The sequence below is a fragment of the Procambarus clarkii genome, chromosome 30 (assembly GCF_040958095.1).
Source record: "Procambarus clarkii isolate CNS0578487 chromosome 30, FALCON_Pclarkii_2.0, whole genome shotgun sequence".
In the NCBI taxonomy this organism is placed as follows: domain Eukaryota; kingdom Metazoa; phylum Arthropoda; class Malacostraca; order Decapoda; family Cambaridae; genus Procambarus; species Procambarus clarkii.
Genome location: NC_091179.1, coordinates 31,286,208 through 31,306,430, shown reverse-complemented (window position 1 = coordinate 31,306,430; position 20,223 = coordinate 31,286,208). Strand labels below are relative to the sequence as shown.

General features: G+C 43.2%; 2 protein-coding genes across 2 annotated transcripts in view; both read left to right on the top strand.

The window, feature by feature from the left end:
• Positions 1–12,519, top strand: part of LOC123748222 (uncharacterized) — a 50,746-nt gene extending 38,227 nt beyond the window's left edge. The window contains exons 5-10 of the mRNA XM_069333791.1: positions 2,906–3,130; positions 3,300–4,280; positions 5,024–5,320; positions 6,365–6,675; positions 6,757–7,190; positions 12,375–12,519. Of these exons, the coding sequence (XP_069189892.1) occupies positions 2,906–3,130; positions 3,300–4,280; positions 5,024–5,320; positions 6,365–6,675; positions 6,757–7,190; positions 12,375–12,519 (2,393 nt within the window). The remainder of the gene's footprint in view (positions 1–2,905; positions 3,131–3,299; positions 4,281–5,023; positions 5,321–6,364; positions 6,676–6,756; positions 7,191–12,374) is intronic.
• Positions 1–20,223, top strand: part of LOC123765670 (uncharacterized) — a 182,465-nt gene that overhangs the window by 87,010 nt on the left and 75,232 nt on the right. The window lies entirely within an intron of this gene.

Genomic DNA, 20,223 nt, shown 5'->3' with positions numbered 1-20,223 from the left:
ATATATATATATATATGTATATATATATATGTATAGATAGTATCAGATCTATAAAAGTTACTGGTTGCTACAGTGCGTCCTATTGACGACTGGACGTCAATAGGACGCCAGACCTATTGACGTCTATTCAGTGTAAACATGACGCTTGTGATACCTTTGGGTTTTGGTTAAGGATGCAATTGTTTCTAGTGACAACTTTTAGAATAGTATTATTCCTATTAGGGTTGTTGGTAATGGTTATTTATGATGCTTGGATGGTAGACACATCAATTGGGATATTAGTTACAGGTTGATTACATTTCAAAGTCAAGTTTAGTTTCATTAGGTTGCACTAATTCTTATTCAGCTAATTATCATTCAAGATGACCTGTTGTGTTAACACCAATTGCTAGTAAAATTAGAAGACAAAATAGTTCATCTCTAAGTAATGCTGGAAACGTTCGGTCTCCCATTACTTACACGCAAAAAGTTATGTTGACTTGTGTGATTATCTCTAATACTGTGGAAAGCCTCAGTTCTTTCCTAAAGTTACTGTTTCTTGGGCATCATGGCAAACCTGCAATCGTTCTCATTACACTACACGATAATGGTTCAAGACGGGACGAAACCGTCAATTCTTCATTCTCAGATTTCTGTGTTGAGTGTCATGACCTTATGGATTTAATATTAAATACTTCAAGTTTGTTAAAAATAGATGTTTGGAAGTAAATTAGGCTCAGGTTTAGGTTTATTTATTTGTTAATTAGGTTTATTTATTAATATAAATAAATTGAGATCTAACAAACATCATGTAAAACTGTCTAGAATAGTTATCACTGATATCAATATACTTACCAGTAAGGGATTTATGAAGTTTAAGGCTTGTCTTCTGACCTTTGACGTAGGTCGCACACAGTACTACTGTTCATACCGACTCCAGAGTATTTTTTTGACCCACAGAGTTCAATTTCTTGTTTGTTGACTTTGAACTCTAGATGAACATTTGTTCTCTGGATGGGATGATGAGTTATGTAATTTGTTATCGAGATAATAACAGCATTCGACGCTGCTTGGAGCAAGAGAATTGATTAGAGCTTGCATTAGGGCATGATTATTTAGAACAATACAGATTTGATCACTCAATAAATGCCAGCTTCGTCAGCTAGTGTTGGAATATAAATTATTAACACGTGCATGAAAACATTAAAAGCGTGTTGGTTGATCTCAAAACTCCACCCAGAGGTGTACCCAGCTCGAGGAGTGCAAAATTATTGCATCCAACCCTTTTCAAAAGCTATGAGGTAGTTCTGATAATTAGGTTTCCCACTGAAAATGTCATTAGTCTTATCTTAACTAAAACGAGACTTGTTAATATGAGAATAGTTCTCTGTTAGCTGTATTTAAAAAAAAAAAAACAGTTTGGAGATCAATAAATGCTTCATGAGAGCTTCATACCTGCATAATGATATATTCAGCCAAGGACGTTTCAGTGCCTCTACCAGGAAGGAAGCCAAACAGGTTAGGAGCAAGTTAGGGTCTAATATGCAACCTTAGCTTCCCGAGTATAATCCTCTTATGAGCTTTGCATATAGATGATGTCAGAGATATGGGTAGTAATTTTTGTGCATATGGCATCAGTACAGGTATTAAGAGTCCGTTTGTACAGCGATGTGGTGAGAACACCCGGCTTCATAGTTTGATAATATAGTTACATTATAACTACTCAGCAGTTAGGATAGTACTCTCTTATTTTTTAAGAAACAATGTTGCTAAAATCTACGGTGGGATTCAGCCAGATTTCAGTATAATTCTGTCTGTATTATTCGACTCGTTTTCTATGATTCTGATCCTGTCGTAATTTTTCAAGATGTGCTTAATCTCCGTGCTTCTGGTATGAAATATAAAATTTATTTCTAATCATCGTGTCATTGTATAGCTACTTCTGCTGTACAGCTTTGGTGTCATTGTATTATGTGTCATCTTAGAATGTCTTTGTTAATATATAGCGCATGTGTCCCCATATAGTATCTCTCCAACTGAATAGCATCTGTGCTTTCATTTAGCGCTTGTCGCTACGTATCATGTCCATTACTGTACAGCTTCAGTTTTGCTAAGTGATGTGTGCATTGGCGTATAGCGCATGTGTCGTCATGCTGCGTCTGAGCCACCTTATAGCATGTTCATCACCCTACTGTATCGTTGTTACAGTTGCAGACTTCCACTGAAATCGCTATAATTATTTTGGCTAATGCAGGCGATGAGTCACAATAACGTGGCTGAAGTATGTTGACCAGACCAAACACTAGAAGTTGAAGGGACGACGACGCTTCGGTCCGTCCTGGACAATCGACTTGAGAATGGTCCAGGACGGACCGAAACGTCGTCGTCCCTTCAACTTCTAGTGTGTGGTCTGGTCAAAATATTTTGGCTAATGTTTTTGTATGAAGTAAGGGTTCTCTGGGTCATTGTCCATAACAGCACCTCCACGCTCAGAGCTGCCGCATGCTAATAACTGCGCTTTATTGAAATTTATTGGTTATACATGTGTATAACTCAATATCACTACACCAAAATGTATAATTCTATTATCAAACATATATGATGAATGAAACGGGGTTCCTTACAGACATGCCACACAATAAAACGATATTATATGAAATTTATTCATCAAAGGCAATAAAACTTGATTGGCAGTCTTCGTCAAAGGAATATTGTCAAAGTTTGATAATATTGTCACGTTGAGTCACAATATTCAGTAATATTCTCTGATTGACTGCTGCCGAGAACCGGGGTACTGTGTCTCCTGTGTCACTCACAGAGTACCGGGGTACTGTGTCTCCTGTGTCATTCTCAGAGTACCGGGGTACTGTGTCTCCTGTGTCACTCACAGAGTACCGGGGTACTGTGTATCCTGTGTCATTCACAGAGTACCGGGGTACTGTGTCTCCTGTGTCACTCACAGAGTACCGGGGTACTGTGTCTCCTGTGTCACTCTCAGAGTACCGGGGTACTGTGTCTCCTGTGTCACTCACAGAGTACCGGGGTACTGTGTATCCTGTGTCACTCACAGAGTACCGGGGTACTGTGTCTCCTGTGTCACTCTCAGAGTACCAGGGTACGGTGTCTCCTGTGTCACTCTCAGAGTACCGGGGTACGGTGTCTCCTGTGTCAATCTCAGAGTACCGGGGTACGGTGTCTCCTGTGTCTCTCACAGAGCACCGGGGTACGGTGTCTCCTGTGTCACTCTCAGAGTACCGGGGTACGGTGTCTCCTGTTTCACTCTCAGAATACCGGGGTACGGTGTCTCCTGTTTCACTCAGAATACCGGGGTACGGTATCTCCTGTGTCACTCTCAGAGTACCGGGGTACTGTGTCTCCTGTGTCACTCTCAGAGTACCGGGGTACTGTGTCTCCTGTGTCACTCACAGAGTACCGGGGTACTGTGTTTCCTGTGTCACTCTCAGAGCACCAGGGTACGGTGTCTCCTGTGTCACTCTCAGAGTACCGGGGTACGGTGTCTCCTGTGTCACTCTCAGAGTACCGTGGTACGGTGTCTCCTGTGTCACTCTCAGAGTACCGGGGTACGGTGTCTCCTGTGTCACTTTCAGAGTACCTGGGTACGGTGTCTCCTGTGTCACTCACAGAGTTCCGGGGTACGGTGTCTCCTGTGTCACTCTCAGAGTACCGGGGTACTGTGTCTCCTGTGTCACTCTCAGAGTTCCGGGGTACTGTGTCTCCTGTGTCACTCTCAGAGTACCGGGGTACGGTGTCTCCTGTGTCACTCTCAGAGTTCCGGGGTACTGTGTCTCCTGTGTCACTCTCAGAGTACCTGGGTACGGTGTCTCCTGTGTCACTCTCAGAGTACCTGGGTACGGTGTCTCCTGTGTCACTCTCAGAGTACCGGGGTACGGTGTCTCCTGTGTCATTCACAGAGTTCCGGGGTACGGTGTCTCCTGTGTCACTCTCAGAGTACCGGGGTACTGTGTCTCCTGTGTCACTCTCAGAGTACCGGGGTACTGTGTCTCTTGTGTCACTCACAGAGTACCGGGGTACGGTGTCTCCTGTGTCACTCACAGAGTACCGGGGTACGGTGTCTCCTGTGTCACTCACAGAGTACCGGGGTACTGTGTCTCCTGTGTCACTCACAGAGTACCTGGGTACGGTGTCTCCTGTGTCACTCACAGAGTACCGGGTTACGGTGTCTCCTGTGTCACTCACAGAGTACCGGGGTACGGTGTCTCCTGTTTCACTCTCAGAGTACCGGGGTACGATGTCTCCTGTGTCATTCACAGAGCACCAGGGTACGGTGTCTCCTGTTTCACTCACAGAGTACCGGGGTACGGTGTCTCCTGTTTCACTCTAAGAGTACCAGGGTACGGTGTCTCCTGTCTCACTCACAGAGTACCGGGGTACTGTGTCTCCTGTGTCACTCACAGAGTACCGGGGTACGGTGTCTCCTGTGTCACTCACAGAGTACCGGGTTACGGTGTCTCCTGTGTCACTCACAGAGTACCGGGGTACGGTGTCTCCTGTGTCACTCACAGAGTACCGGGGTACGGTGTCTCATGTGTCACTCATAGAGTACCGGGGTACGGTGTCTCCTGTGTCACTCACAGAGCACAAGGGTACGGTGTCTCCTGTTTCACTCAGAGTACCGGGGTACGGTGTCTCCTGTGTCACTCACAGAGCACCAGGGTACGGTGTCTCCTGTTTCACTCACAGAGTACCGGGGTACGATGTCTCCTGTGTCACTTGCAGAGTACCGGGGTACGGTGTCTCCTGTTTCACTCTAAGAGTACCGGGGTACGGTGTCTCCTGTGTCACTCACAGAGCACCAGGGTACGGTGTCTCCTGTTTCACTCAGAGTACCGGGGTACGGTGTCTCCTGTGTCACTCACAAAGTACCGGGGTACGGTGTCTCCTGTTTCACTCTAACAGTACCGGGGTACGGTGTCTCCTGTGTCACTCACAGAGCACCAGGGTACGGTGTCTCCTGTTTCACTCTAAGAGTACCGGGGTACGGTGTCTCCTGTGTCACTCTCAGAGTACCGGGGTACGGTGTCTCCTGTGTCACTCTCAGAGTACCGGGGTACGGTGTCTCCTGTGTCACTCTCAGAGTACCGGGGTACGGTGTCTCCTGTGTCACTCTCAGAGTACCGGGGTACGGTGTCTCCTGTGTCACTCTCAGAGTACCGGGGTACGGTGTCTCCTGTGTCACTCTCAGAGTACCGGGGTACGGTGTCTCCTGTGTCACTCTCAGAGTACCGGGGTACGGTGTCTCCTGTGTCACTCTCAGAGTACCGGGGTACGGTGTCTCCTGTGTCACTCTCAGAGTATCGGGGTACGGTGTCTCCTGTGTCACTCTCAGAGTACCGGGATACGATCTATACGATCTATTTTGTGTCTCTACAAGCACCGGGGAACGATGTCTCAAACGACCTATAATACAATCAGTCTACATGAAAGTATTCCTAGACGCAATATCAAACATTTATATAGTTTTCCTGTCGACAACTTCAATAAAAACGAGGCCATTCATCCGTTTCCAATAATTGCAGGAAATTATTATTGATCTGCAGGTGGGGAATAATTCCTTTTCTTACACTCGGAATTATAACCTTTCAATTTACGTACATATAAATTGTTCATTTACATAAAGAATAAGAAACATTATTGGATCATTTTTGTAAGTCTTTTTTTTAGGTCATTTGATCTGGAATTATCATCACTCATTACTTATTCTTCTCACATAATTCCATTAAAACATTTAACAATTTAAAGAATTGGATACGAAGGAATATAGCAGAAGGGAAGATAGGAATGCGTGATAATAAATAGGTGAAAAAAAAGATGTTTGGAGTACGACTGTGGGATCACACCTGCGTGCTAGAACACCCAGACACCCCCTTAACCCATGGACTACGATATCCTAATGAAAAGTTAATATTATTGCAATATTTTATTGTGATTATTCCTTGTCAAAGTATATATTATATTATACAATCAGCTGCTTTATTTCAGAACTTTTCATATGCACCATAATATTTAACACAATTAATTTATTTAAATATTAAATTTCGTGGTAAACAAATACAGTTTTGTGTTTATAATCTTCATATAAGCTATAATTCATCACGGAGAGTTGAGGATTATTGCTAGAGAGATATATATTGAGTGAAAGGCAGAGAAAGAGAGAGAGAGAGAGAGAGAGAGAGAGAGAGAGAGAGAGAGAGAGAGAGAGAGAGAGAGAGAGAGAGAGAGAGAGAGAGAAAGAGAAAGCGAGAATGACGATGAGAATAACAAAAGATGAGATATTTTTGATGAACACTTCAAAGGAGAGAGTCATAAGCTCTGAGAGTGTACATTATCTTTATTTAAATTATAGGTGCTGTGTGCGTAGAGGTATGTCACGTGACACGTTTATACCAGCTTACACTCAAGTGCGACTCTCAGCTTACACTCAAGTGCGACTCTCAGCTTACACTCAAGTGCGACTCTCAGCTTACACTCAAGTGCGACTCTCAGCTTACACTCAAGTGCGACTCTCAGCTTACACTCAAGTGCGACTCTCAGCTTACACTCAAGTGCGACTCTCAGCTTACACTCAAGTGCGACTCTCAGCTTACACTCAAGTGCGACTCTCAGCTTACACTCAGACGTTACCTTCACTTTACACTGAAGCGTGACCTTAAGCTTGCACTCAAACTTTACCGTCAGATTATACTCAAACATTAATGTCAGTTTGCACATAAGTGTGACCTCCATCTTACTCTCAAGCGTGACCGTCGGCTTACACTGAAGCGTGACCGTCAGTTTACACTGAAGCGTGACCGTCAGTTTACACTGAAGCGTGACCGTCGGCTTACACTGAAGCGTGACCATCAGTTTACACTGAAGCGTGACCATCAGTTTACACTGAAGCGTGACCGTCAGTTTACACTGAAGCGTGACCGTCAGTTTACACTGAAGCGTGACCATCAGCTTACACTGAAGCGTGACCATCAGCTTACACTGAAGCGTGACCATCGGCTTACACTGAAGCGTGACCATCAGCTTACACTGAAGCGTGACCATCGGCTTACACTGAAGCGTGACCATCGGCTTACACTGAAGCGTGACCATCGGCTTACACTGAAGCGTGACCATCGGCTTTGTTACGAACCCGGATCCAGCATCCGAGCACGGATTAGTAACGACTACGCCATCTGTGGGTCAGCTCCCGAAACCCCCGCCAAACGAACGACGACACCGGATGAGGACGGCGAATATCGGCCACAAGGGCCAGTTTCCAGTCCTGTGCAGCTCACAACACAGTCGCTCCTGACCTCTGGTGAGGTGGTGCTCCGACGACAGCGCCATCTATGGACTGGATACGTCAGGTGTTTGCGCCCGAGCCCGTAAGTGAGGTGTTTTAGTGTCCCAGTTATTGATGACGTGTCTGTTTACAGAGCCGACCTGGGACCACTGTGATGGAAGTGGAGTCAGTCTACCCGAGGCAGCCAGTCTCCATACCTTGAACGTTGCTGCAGCTGTTGTGAAGTCGTCCCCCCCGGAAGAACACTGTGGTGTGTTAGCCTGCCAGTGGAGTGGCAGTGAAAGGATTTTTTCGGGACCGACTGTTGGAGACGATCATCCACTGGGGTACTGAAGACAGGAGAGTGACTTGTGTTGTCACACGAGGTTCCTGTCTAGGGCGTTCCCCTTTTATCGTTCGTGGAGTGGCCGTACCAGCCTTGTTGGCTCAGAACCTGCCAGCAGACCAGCTGGACGTGTGGTTGACGGCCTCCACGGCGGTGCCCCCAATGGACCTGTGTTTTGGCTGACCTGTGGCCCGGGTAGGCTCGGCATTCTCAGAGGACACGTCGTGAGGCCACGAAGAAAGCACCAAGGACTCAGCACCAAGAGTTGTGGCACCAGCATCTTCAGCAGAAGACAACGATTATGGATTAATCCCCTTGTATAGTGTTAATACCCCCCCCTTGTGTAACCGTTTTATATATTATTTATTGGTGACGGACATTATATTATATTAAGTTTTTGCCTTTATTTCCCTTCCCCTTTAAGTTACTTGCGTCACGGATCGCATCCCTTGAAAGCCACTACTGGCTTGGGGTCGGATACAACTTCCTCTAACAACATCAGAGTAAGAACCCCGTTGCGTCCCGAGAGGGCCGTAACAGGCTTACACTGAAGCGTGACCATCAGCTTACACTGAAGCGTGACCGTCGGCTTACACTGAAGCGTGACCGTCGGTTTACACTGAAGCGTGACCGTCGGTTTACACTGAAGCGTGACCGTCAGTTTACACTGAAGCGTGACCATCAGTTTACACTGAAGCGTGATCTTCCCTCCACTGGTGTTTAATCTGCACCATTTACGTATCACTAACACTGGAAACACTACACACGAGTCCCCATTCACTCGAGTGCATTACCGCCATAATATTCAACCACCACATCCTTCACTCACTACCACACCATTCAACCACCACCACACAAGCGCACAGCAGGGGCGTTGGTGGCTGAGTGGACAGCACGCTGTACACGTAATCCTGTGGACCACGGTTCGATTTCCTGCGCCGGCGATCAACACATTGGGCAAAGATTCTTTCACCCTCATGCCCCTGTTACCTAGCAGTAAATAGGTACCTGGAAGTTAAACAGCTGTTATGGCCTGCTTCCTGGGTGTGTGTGTGTGTGGGGCGGGGGGAAATAGTTAGTAGTAGTTAGTATCAGTTGATTGATTGACAGTTGAGAGGCGGGTCGAAAGAGCAGAGCTCAACTCCCGCAAGCACATCCTGTTGAATATTACTAGGTGAAAACACTATTTCACCACAACCACCTCATCATTCAACCACCACCACATCATTCATTAACTACCATATCTTTCAACCATCACCACATTTTCAACAACCCCTACATCATTCAACCACCATCACAACATTCACCCACCACCACAACATTCAACCACCACCACCACATCATTCAACCACCACCACCACCACATCATTCAACCACCACCACATCATTCAACCACCACCACATCATTCAACCACCACCACCACATCATTCAACCACCACCACCACCACACCATTCAACCACCACCACCACCACATCATTCAACCACCACCACCACATCATTCAACCACCACCACCACATCATTCAACCACCACCACAACATTCACCCACCACCACAACATTCACCCACCACCACAACATTCAACCACCACCACAACATTCAACCACCACCACAACATTCAACTACCACCACATCATTCAACCACCACCACATCATTCAACCACCACCACAACATTCAACCACCACCACAACATTCAACCACCATCACACCATTCAACCACCACCACATCATTCAACCACCACCACATCATTCAACCACCACCACAACATTCAACCACCACCACATCATATAACTACCACCACAGCATTCAACCATAACTACATTATCCAACCACCACCACACCATTCAACCACCACCACATCATTCAGCGACCACTACACCATTCAACCACCACCACATCATTCAACCACCACTACACCATTCAACAACCACCACACCATTTAGCCACCACCACATTTTCAACCAACCCTACACCACTCAACCATTACCACATCATTACACCACCACCAAATACACAAAAGGAAAGCAGTGAAATGAAAATGAGAAACCCATGGTTTAATCAGATATGTAGGCTAGCTAAGCAGCAAAGTACAAGGGCGTGGTGAAACTATAGGAATAACAGGACACTGGAGAGCAGAGAAAGATACCAGAATGCCAGGCATGAATATGTCAGGATGATAAGAGAGGCAGAAAGACAATACGAAAACGACATCGCAAGCAAGGCAAAGACTCAGCCTAAATTATAATAATAATAATAATAATAATTTTTATTTAGGTAAAGGTACATACATAAAGAGATTTTACAAAGTTTGTTGGCTTTATAGATAGAGCTAGTACATACAATGCCTAAAGCCACTATTACGCAAAGCGTTTCGGGCGTTTTAAATTACTGCATAGCCACATCAGGACAAAAACAACAGTATAGGAGCAGGTTATGAAATTAAGGATAGGGTCAGAATGATTCACTACAAACGACAAGGAAGTGTGTGAGGAACTGAATAAGAAATTCCAGGAGGTCTTCACCATAGAGCAAGGAGAAATTCCAGAGATAAGAGAAGGAATAGTTAACCAGGAACCACTGGAAGAGTTTGAGATTACCAGCGAGGAAATAAGGAAGTGTTTACTAGAGTTGTAAGTGACAAAGGCTATAGGCCCAGATGGAATCTCCCCTTGGATATTAAAGGAAGGAGCAGAAGAACTGTGCCTGCCACTCTCCATAGTGTATAACAAATCACTGGCAACAGGGGAACTGCCCGAAATTTGGAAAGCAGCTAACGTAGTCCCGATATACAAGAAAGGGGATAGACAGGAGGCACTGAACTACAGGCCAGTGTCCCTAACCTGCATACCATGCAAGCTGATGGAGAAGATTGTTCGAAGAAAGTTAGTGGAACATCTGAAGCGAAAGAACTTTGTAACACAGCATCAACATGGGCTCAGGGATGGCAGGTCCAGCCTCACAGTGTTACTTGAATTCTACGACCAGGCAACAAAAATCAGGCAAGAAAGAGAAGGATGGGCAGACTGCATATTTTTGGATTGTCAGAAAGCCTTTGATACAGTACCACACAAGAAGCTAGTGAAAAAGCTGGAGATGCAGGCTGGAGTGAAAGGTTAAGGTACTCCATTGGATAAAGGAGTACCTAAGCAACAGGAGACAACGAGTCAGTGTGAGGGGGTGAGGTCTGGGATTGGCGAGACGTCACAAGTGGAGTCCCGCAGGGGTCAGTCCTTGGACCTATACTGTTTCTGATATATGTAAATGATCTCCACGAGGGTATAGACTCGTTTCTCTCAATGTTTGTTGATGATGCAAAAATTATGAGGAGGATTGAAACTGAGGACGATAGTAGTAGGCTACAAGATGACCTAGACAGACTGAGTGAATGGTCCAACAAATGGCTGTTGAATTGAACCTGAGTTAATGCAAAGTAATGAAACTTGGCTGTGGAAACAGGAGGCAAGACACAGGATACAGAATAGGAGATGAAGTACTTAATGAAACGGACAGAGAGAAAGATCTAGGAGTTGATATCACACCAAACCTGTCTCCTGAAGCCGACATAAAAAGAATAACGTTTGCGGCATATGCGATGCTGGCTAACATCAGAACAGCGTTCAGAAACCTGTGTAAGGAATCATTCAGAATCTTGTACACCACATATGTAAGACCAATCCTGGAGTATGCGGCCCCAGCATGGAGCCCGTACCTTGTCAAGCACAAGACGAAGCTGGAAAAAGTCCAAAGGTATGCCACTAGACTAGTCCCAGAACTAAGAGGCATGAGTTACGAGGAAAGGCTGCGGGAAATGTACCTTACGACACTGGAAGACAGAAGAGTAAGGGGGGACATGATCACAACCTACAAAATCCTCAGGGGAATCGACCGGGTAAACAAGGATGAACTACTCAACACTGGAGGGACGCGAACAAGGGGACACAGGTGGAAGCTGAGTACCCAAATGAGCCACAGCGACATTAGAAAGAACTTTTTCAGTGTCAGAGTAGTTAGTAAATGGAATACACTAGGATGTGATGTGGTGGAGGCTGACTCCATACACAGTTTCAAATGTAGATATGATAGAGCCCAGTAGGCTCAGGAATCTGTCCACCAGTTGATTGACGGTTGAGAGGCGGGACCAAAGAGCCGAAGCTCAACCCCCCGCAAGCACAATTAGGAACACACAACTAATATACACACAATTACTCTCCCTGTGAATAAACACGGAGAAGATGCCATTCACTTGGATAGTGTGGGTCTCGAACCCTGGACCCCACGCGATTTACGCAGGAGATTGACTGGGAACCACTCCATAACTGTTCGTCACTGTTCTCCGAGCGGCTACTGGGGTCCTGGAACTGTAATCTATTTCAGGGTTGTGTTTCTGATAAAAAGCAGTTGGGTAAGGCTTACCAGAATCTATACCGTCTATGCCTGAGTGTAAAATAAAGTGAAAAGAGAGAGAGAGAGAGAGAGAGAGAGAGAGAGAGAGAGAGAGAGAGAGAGAGAGAGAGAGAGAGAGAGAGAGAGAAAGAGAGAGAGAGAGAGAGAGAGAGAGAGAGAGAGAGAGAGAGAGAGAGAGAGAGAAAGGGAGAGCGAAAGAGGGAAATAATAAAAAAAAAACGGATACAATAACAATACAATTTCAACGTGTTAGTTCATTTTCTTAGTGTTGTAGGTAATAAGAATTTGCGACAAATCTAAACTTAATGTAGCCCTTCGGAAATGAGAATTCTCATATGTATTAAAATAGAGTAGATAATACAGCTCTGAGAGAAGAAGAATCTGAGGAAATGAATAATGCAACTGTTGAGATAGGTGAGAGTCAAGCCTGGACTGAGAACACGGCGCAGGGCAAAGTTGTCAAAATATTTGTTTGCAAAATAAGTGTAGAATGAAAACGAAGCAGCTTTATTTTTAGAAGCGCTGGCAGACTCAACTAAAATAAACTCATGTTTAATTCACCACGGGTCTGCCCGATAAACTTATTTTCAGTGCTTCTTCGGGAATTATTTCCTCCAGATTCGTTTATACTTGCAGAAAACAATCTTAAGCTTGTTGACCAGACCACACACTAGAAATTGAAGGGACGACGACGTTTCGGTCCGTCCTGGACCATTCTCAAGTCGATTGTGAATCTTAAGCTTTCAACTTGCTTAATTCCAAAGTTGGAATCTTAAGCTTCCAACTTTTTTAGTATCATCCTGTTCAACTTATATAATGTTCTGGAAGAAGATAGCCTCACAAAAGCAGGCGACGTCACATGTAGCAATCATCATAAATCTTGTAAATATGGCAAATAATTTTATAAACAAAAATTGGATTATATCACATGCCGATATGACATGTCATCATACAACGGACGAATACCCTGCGAGAAGGATGAAGCAAATCAAATGAAAATAACTGACATTTCTAATGAGCAATATCAGGAGTGACACAGATGTGGCAGATATAATGAGCAATATCAGGACTGACACAGATGATGTAGATATAATGAGCAATATCAGGAGTGACACAGATGATACAGACATAATGAGCAATATCAGGAGTGACACAGATGATACAGACATAATGAGCAATATCAGGAGTGACACAGATGATACAGACATAATGAGCAATATCAGGAGTGACACAGATGATACAGACATAATGAGCAATATCAGGAGTGACACAGATGATACAGACATAATGAGTAATATCAGGAGTGGCCCAGATGATGCAGATATAATGAGCAATATCAGGAGTGGCACAGATGTGGCAGATATAATGAGCAATATCAGGAGTGACACAGATGTGGCAGATATCAGCAACATTACATGCGTGTCCGTAGTCCAGCAAGATAATTAGTTTTGACATTTTAACATCCACCAAAAACATATTTATATAATAGTATATATTTATAATATATAATATTATATATTTAATATATTTATATTTATAATATATTTATATGTTAATCTAAATTCTTAATAAGGATCTGTACATTATAACTCTTTTTTTTTATATTTTAGCGTTTATCTAAATGTTATTTTTTTTAGTTTTTTTGTTATTATTTATATTTGTATTAGTAGTCGTGATAATTAGTGTGGGTGGATTTATATTTTCTGCCTATAGGATCGACCTGTTAGCTCTTGGACCCCGCCTTTCTACCCGTCTGTTCGCTAATATACTGACTCACAGCCTATTTTCCTCTATCATGTGTATACTGCATATTTCTCCCCCCCCCCACACCCACATACACACACATCCAGGAGGCAGCCCGTAGCAGTTGTGTAATTCCCAGGTACCTATATACTGCTAGGTGAACAGGTGCATCAGAGTGAAAGAAAATCTACTCAGTTCATGCCTTGGCGGAGAATCAGACTCGAGCCCTTAGGATTACGACCCTTGAGCCCTGTACGCTCGGCGGTAATGACCTGTGTGTGTGTACTCCCCTAGTTGTGCTTGTGGGGGTTGAGCTTCGGCTCTTTGGTCCTGCCTCTCAACTGTCAGTCTACTGGTGTACAGATTCCTGAGCCTATTGGGCGGTATCATATCTACATTTGAAACTGTGTATGGAGTCAGCCTCCACCACATCACTTCCTAGTGCATTCCATTTACTAACTACTCTGACACTGAAAAAGCTGTTTCTAACGTCTCTGTGGCTCATTTGGGTACTCAGCTTCCACCTGTGTCCCCTTGTTCGTGTACCATCTGTGTTAAATTAGCCATCCTTGTTTACCTTGTATATTCCCCCTGAGAGTTTTGTATGTGATCATGTCTCTTTGAGCTCTTCTGTTTCACAGCGTCGTGAGGTGCAGTTCGCGTAACATGTGTGTGTTTGTGTGTGTGTGTGTGTGTGTGTGTGTGTGTGTGTGTGTGTGTGTGTGTGTGTGTGTGTGTGTGTGTGTGTGTGTGTGTGTGTGTGTGTTTGTGTGTGTGTGTGTGTGTGTGTCTGTGTGTGTATTCACCTAGTTGTGCTTGCGGGGGTTGAGCTCTGCTCTTTCGGCCCGCCTCTCATCTGTCAATCAACTGTTACTAACTACTACTAACTATTTTGTTTCCACACACACACACACACACACACACACACACACACACACACACACACACACACACACACACACACACAGTGAGTGTGTGACGTTAGAAAGAACGAGACACAGAGACGTTAGAAAGAACTTTTTCAGTGTCAGAGTAGTTAGTAAATGGAATGCATTAGGAAGTGATGTGGTGGAGGCTGACTCCATACACAGTTTCAAATGTAGATATGATAGAGCCCAATAGGCTCAGAAACCTGTACACCAGTTGATTAACGGTTGAGAGGCGGGACCAAAGAGCCAGAGCTCAACCCCCGCAAGCACAATTAGGTGAGCACAATTAGGTGAGCACACACACACACACACACACACACACACACACACACACACACACACACACACACACACACACACACACACACACAGGAAGCAGCCATTAACAGCTGTCTAACTCCCAGGTACCTATTTACTGCTAGGTAACAAGGGCAATAGGGTGAAAGAAACTCTGCCCATTGTTTCTCGCCGGTGCCGGGAATCGAACCCGGGCCATAGGATTGCGTCTCCAACGTGCTATCCACACAGCCACCGGCGCAGCCACCGGTATACACACACACATGTCACACTGGGGCCTCGTAGCCTGGTGGATAGCGCGCAGGACTCGTAATTCTGTGGCGCGGGTTCGATTCCCGCACGAGGCAGAAACAAATGGGCAAAGTTTCTTTCACCCTAAGTGCCCCTGTTACCTAGCAGTAAATAGGTACCTGGGAGTTAGTCAGCTGTCACGGGCTGCTTCCTGGGGTGTGTGTGTGTGTGTGTGTGTGGTGTGGAAAAAAAAAAAAAGTAGTTAGTAAGTTAGTAGTTAGTTAGTAAACAGTTGATTGACAGTTGAGAGGCGGGCCGAAAGAGCAAAGCTCAACCCCCGTAAAAACACAACTAGTAAACACACAAACACATGCCTACGCGCCTGTGTGTTTGTGTGTGTGTGTGTGTGTGTGTGTGTGTGTGTATGTGTACTCACCTAGTTGTATTCACCTGGTTATGCTTGCGGAGGTTGAGCTCTTGCTCTTTGAGCCCTCCTCTCAACTGTCAATCAATCAACTGATTGCTTTATCCACACTCACATAAACACACATCTAGAAAGCAGTCCGCAGCAACTGTCTAACTCCAGGGTACCGATTTATTGCTAGGTGAACAGGAGCATCAGGGTGAAACTCTCCCCATTTGTTTCCGGTACCGCCGAAGATAGATCCCCGGATCATAGGACTACGAATCCCGAGTACTGTCCACTCAGCCGTCAGTACCAGCCGTCAGGTCATGTGTGTGTGTGTGTGTGTGTGTGTGTGTGTGTTTGTGTGTGTGTGTGTGTGTGTGTGTGTGTGTGTGTGATTTCGGGAGTCACGGTGATCAAGTCAAACTTTCTAAGGGAAATCCATTATCTGGAACATTAGCTACAGCACCTTGCCACACCTGGAAGGTCATTGTCATTTAATGCCACGGGCTTAATGTTGCGTGCACTGCAGAGCTCAGCGACCTCTCCTGCCTGCAGGCTTGTGTGTGTCTATATGTGTGAGTTGTTCCCCCACGCGTAGTGTTGGATTGTGTGGGTCTTTTTCGCTTAATGGTACACGTTTTAATACTCGTTTAAAAGGTTGGTGGGAGTGTATTTGTGTAATTATGTTTACATGCGAGTATTAGCCTATTAGCTCCGCTAATTCAGTTTCTGACTGGTCATCAAATACAATAATATAATCTATTATGTTAATTGTTCTATTTACTTTTGAATTTAGTTATGGAATTTACCTCATGTTCTCCTGTTATACTGTTTTATATATGTTCTTTTTTTGTTACTGTTTCAACCCTATATACTCCTGGCATACTGGTTCATCCTTCAGTGTGTCCTCTTCTCATACTGTTTCATCCTATGTTTCGTTTGGTCATAAGGCTTCATCCTATGTTTTGTTTGGTCATAAGGCTTCATCCTATGTTTTGTTTGGTCATAAGGCTTCATCCTATGTTTTGTTTGGTCATAAGGCTTCATCCTATGTTTTGTTTGGTCATAAGGCTTCATCCTATGTTTTGTTTGGTCATAAGGCTTCATCCTATGTTTTGTTTGGTCATAAGGCTTCATCCTATGTTTCGTTTGGTCATAAGGCTTCATCCTATGTTTCGTTTGGTCATAAGGCTTCATCCTATGTTTCGTTTGGTCATAAGGCTTCATCCTATGTTTTGTTTGGTCATAAGGCTTCATCCTATGTTTTGTTTGGTCATAAGGCTTCATCCTATGTTTCGTTTGGTCATAAGGCTTCATCATATGTTTCGTTTGGTCATAAGGCTTCATCCTATGTTTCGTTTGGTCATAAGGCTTCATCCTATGTTTTGTTTGGTCATAAGGCTTCATCCTATGTTTCGTTTGGTCATAAGGCTTCATCCTATGTTTCGTTTGGTCATAAGGCTTCATCCTATGTTTCGTTTGGTCATAAGGCTTCATCCTATGTTTTGTTTGGTCATAAGGCTTCATCCTATGTTTCGTTTGGTCATAAGGCTTCATCCTATGTTTCGTTTGGTCATAAGGCTTCATCCTATGTTTTGTTTGGTCATAAGGCTTCATCCTATGTTTCGTTTGGTCATAAGGCTTCATCCTATGTTCTCTTGTTGTGCTGTTTCAACCGATGTATTCTTGTGCTGTTTCAACCGATGTATTCTTGTTGTGCTGTTTCAACCGATGTATTCTTGTGCTGTTTCAACCGATGTATTCTTGTTTTGCTGTTTCAACCGATGTATTCTTGTTGTGCTGTTTCAACCGATGTATTCTTGTGCTGTTTCAACCGATGTATTCTTGTGCTGTTTCAACCGATGTATTCTTGTTGTGCTGTATTACCGTAGGTCATCTTCTGATGATCTTTCAGTTTATTTCCTCTTGTCATAATGTTTCTCATTTTCAACATTAACACTTTGTCCGGCCTCTTAAGTCTCGTCAATACTTATCGCGGTCTTCCTTGTTTAGTCCTTTTGTCCAAAGTGATGACGTTGCGTGTCCTCGTGCGCTCGCTGCAGTTTAATCCCCTCAGGTCTGGGACAGGTCTTGTTGCGAATCTTTGTAAATTTTTGCGTTTTTCTTCGAGGATTTTAGGTAGGATTGAAAGTCCGAGCAGCATATCCGAGAGTTGGTCTTATGTAGGTTGTATATATAGCATTCTGAAGGTCTTTTCTGGTAGGTTTCTAATCACTACAGAAATATATGTTATTTTTGTACTTCAGATGTAAGACTGATGAATGTGTCATTCAGATGATACGCTTATATATATATCCCTTAATATATTGCTAGTTTTCTGCTTCCAAGAGCCATATACCATCGAACGTCTACTACTTCTGTAGTAGGCATGACACTGTTAATATGCTTGCTAAGTCAGCCTGAAGAAAACCCGTGGTAGAAATTGATATGGGTGTTTCATTAGCAGTGACAAAGAGAATACTTAAACAAATATCTAATGCAAATCTCACCGACCTAACAAATTCTCAAAGACCTGAATGTTGTAGCATTAAATATTATGATAGATATCGTGAGGAGATATTCACATATGGGACTAATAGAACAAGAACCCGGCAATGTGATGTTATAGTGGCCAGAATACGCCTTGTATATAGACGTATCTGGCAGCTTTCTCAAAACCCAAATGTCGAGTACACAATGTGTCAACTTTGTGAAAGAGAAAACATGCACTCTCTTGAATATTATATTGTAGAATGTCCCATACTGACTGACTTTCGCCCTCCTGGGCTAAGGTATGCTGAACTCAGTAATTACTATATGAGTACTGGAACACTTGATGATATATTGGACTTGTATCCAAGATTGACCATGTAATATATCAATCATACAATGTATATATATGATGTAACTATATAACCTGAGCTTGTAAAGGCACCTTCATCACCTTCAGTGATTAAGTGCTTAATTGCACACTAGTTTCTTTATCAGCTACCTCACCCTGTCAGAGTAAATGAGACAAATGTATGTGAATGCATGTGTGTGTGTGTATATATCTATGTATATGTGTGTGTGTGTGTGTGTATGTATATGTATGGGTATAAAGTATATATGGAAGCTGATCAGAATTACATTTCACCTTTGTGAATGTACATAAATGACACTATGTAAAAGACATATCTAACACTTTATGTAGGGCATACGTAAATCTGTGTATCTATGTATTTACGTAGGTTAGCTTATGTAGGTTAGCTTAGCATTTTAAAAGCACCGAATCACCTTCTGTGGTTGAGTGTTCAATAAACCCTTGAACTATATGTTTAACACATCTCTAACCTTGTCCTTGGAGGACAGAAGAAAATGTATACATGCTGGTTAGCATTGTAAATGTGTGGCCACGTCTGTGATAGAAAATAATAAAAAAAATTAAATAAAAAAATACTTCTGTTTTTTCGGGGGGGGGGGGAATTTTATCCTCATTACATTGCACTTGTCCTAGTTGAGGTCGAGCAACTATCAGTGCAAAACATCAGACATTTATTTTTTATTTGTTTTTCAAATTATTCTCATCCTTTTTTGCACCCTTCTGTTCATCTATCTGTAAAAGAAAAAGTATACCTGTTTGCTCATGGTTTGAAGCCAAACTCTTAGAGCCAGCCTGACGCTACTCTGATGATTGGTGATTTTTGGAGAGTTAGAGTGGGTGGGGAAAACCTCTTTGCTCCCCGTAAACAGAAATCGGTCTATGCCTCCCCTTCCCCCCCTTTCAAAAAGTCGGTGGAACTGAAATGTCCAACCAACAGGCCGCCCAGGTTAGTAGTGGTTTAAATATTATTTGATTTAGATATTGATATGCAAAACGAATAACCTTTATAATAAATTATAAATAAATTATATTTTAATAAATTAAATTAATTAAATAAATTAATTAACTAAAATAAATTATAACCTTTTGGCACACTCTTAGGTAGATAGTGTGTAGTGGAAATAGTTACATAGGATTAGTTACTTTAATAGATATTAGTTAATAGATATTTAATTAGATATTAGTTAATTTAATAGAAATTAGTTACATATATATAGGACATGGGGAGAGTATATGTGGATGGTATACAGGGAGGATGTAAGTGATGAGTATGAGGTGAAGATGTAAACATTGATGATGACAGTCTGTTGTGAAAATAGTTACATTGATGAGGCGAGACGGGGAGAGTGTGTAGGGAGGGGAGGGGAGGGGAGGGTGACGAAGAGAATGTATGTTGAAAGAGATAGTGACGGTGTGTGTGTGTGTGGAGTGAGATGATGAGGGTCGGTGTGGGTCTAGAGGTATAGCAGAGGGCCTACCCGAACCAACTGAGTACCCCATTATTGTGCTAGTGTGTATACATATATTTTTATAAATACACACCCTTTATATATATATATATATATATATATATATATATATATATATATATATATATATATATATATATATATATATATATATATATATATATATACATATATACATACTCATGAGAACTATGCAGCCAGTTGGGTGTTATCAATAACAGCAATAGTTCATTACCTGTATTAGATACACAGACAAT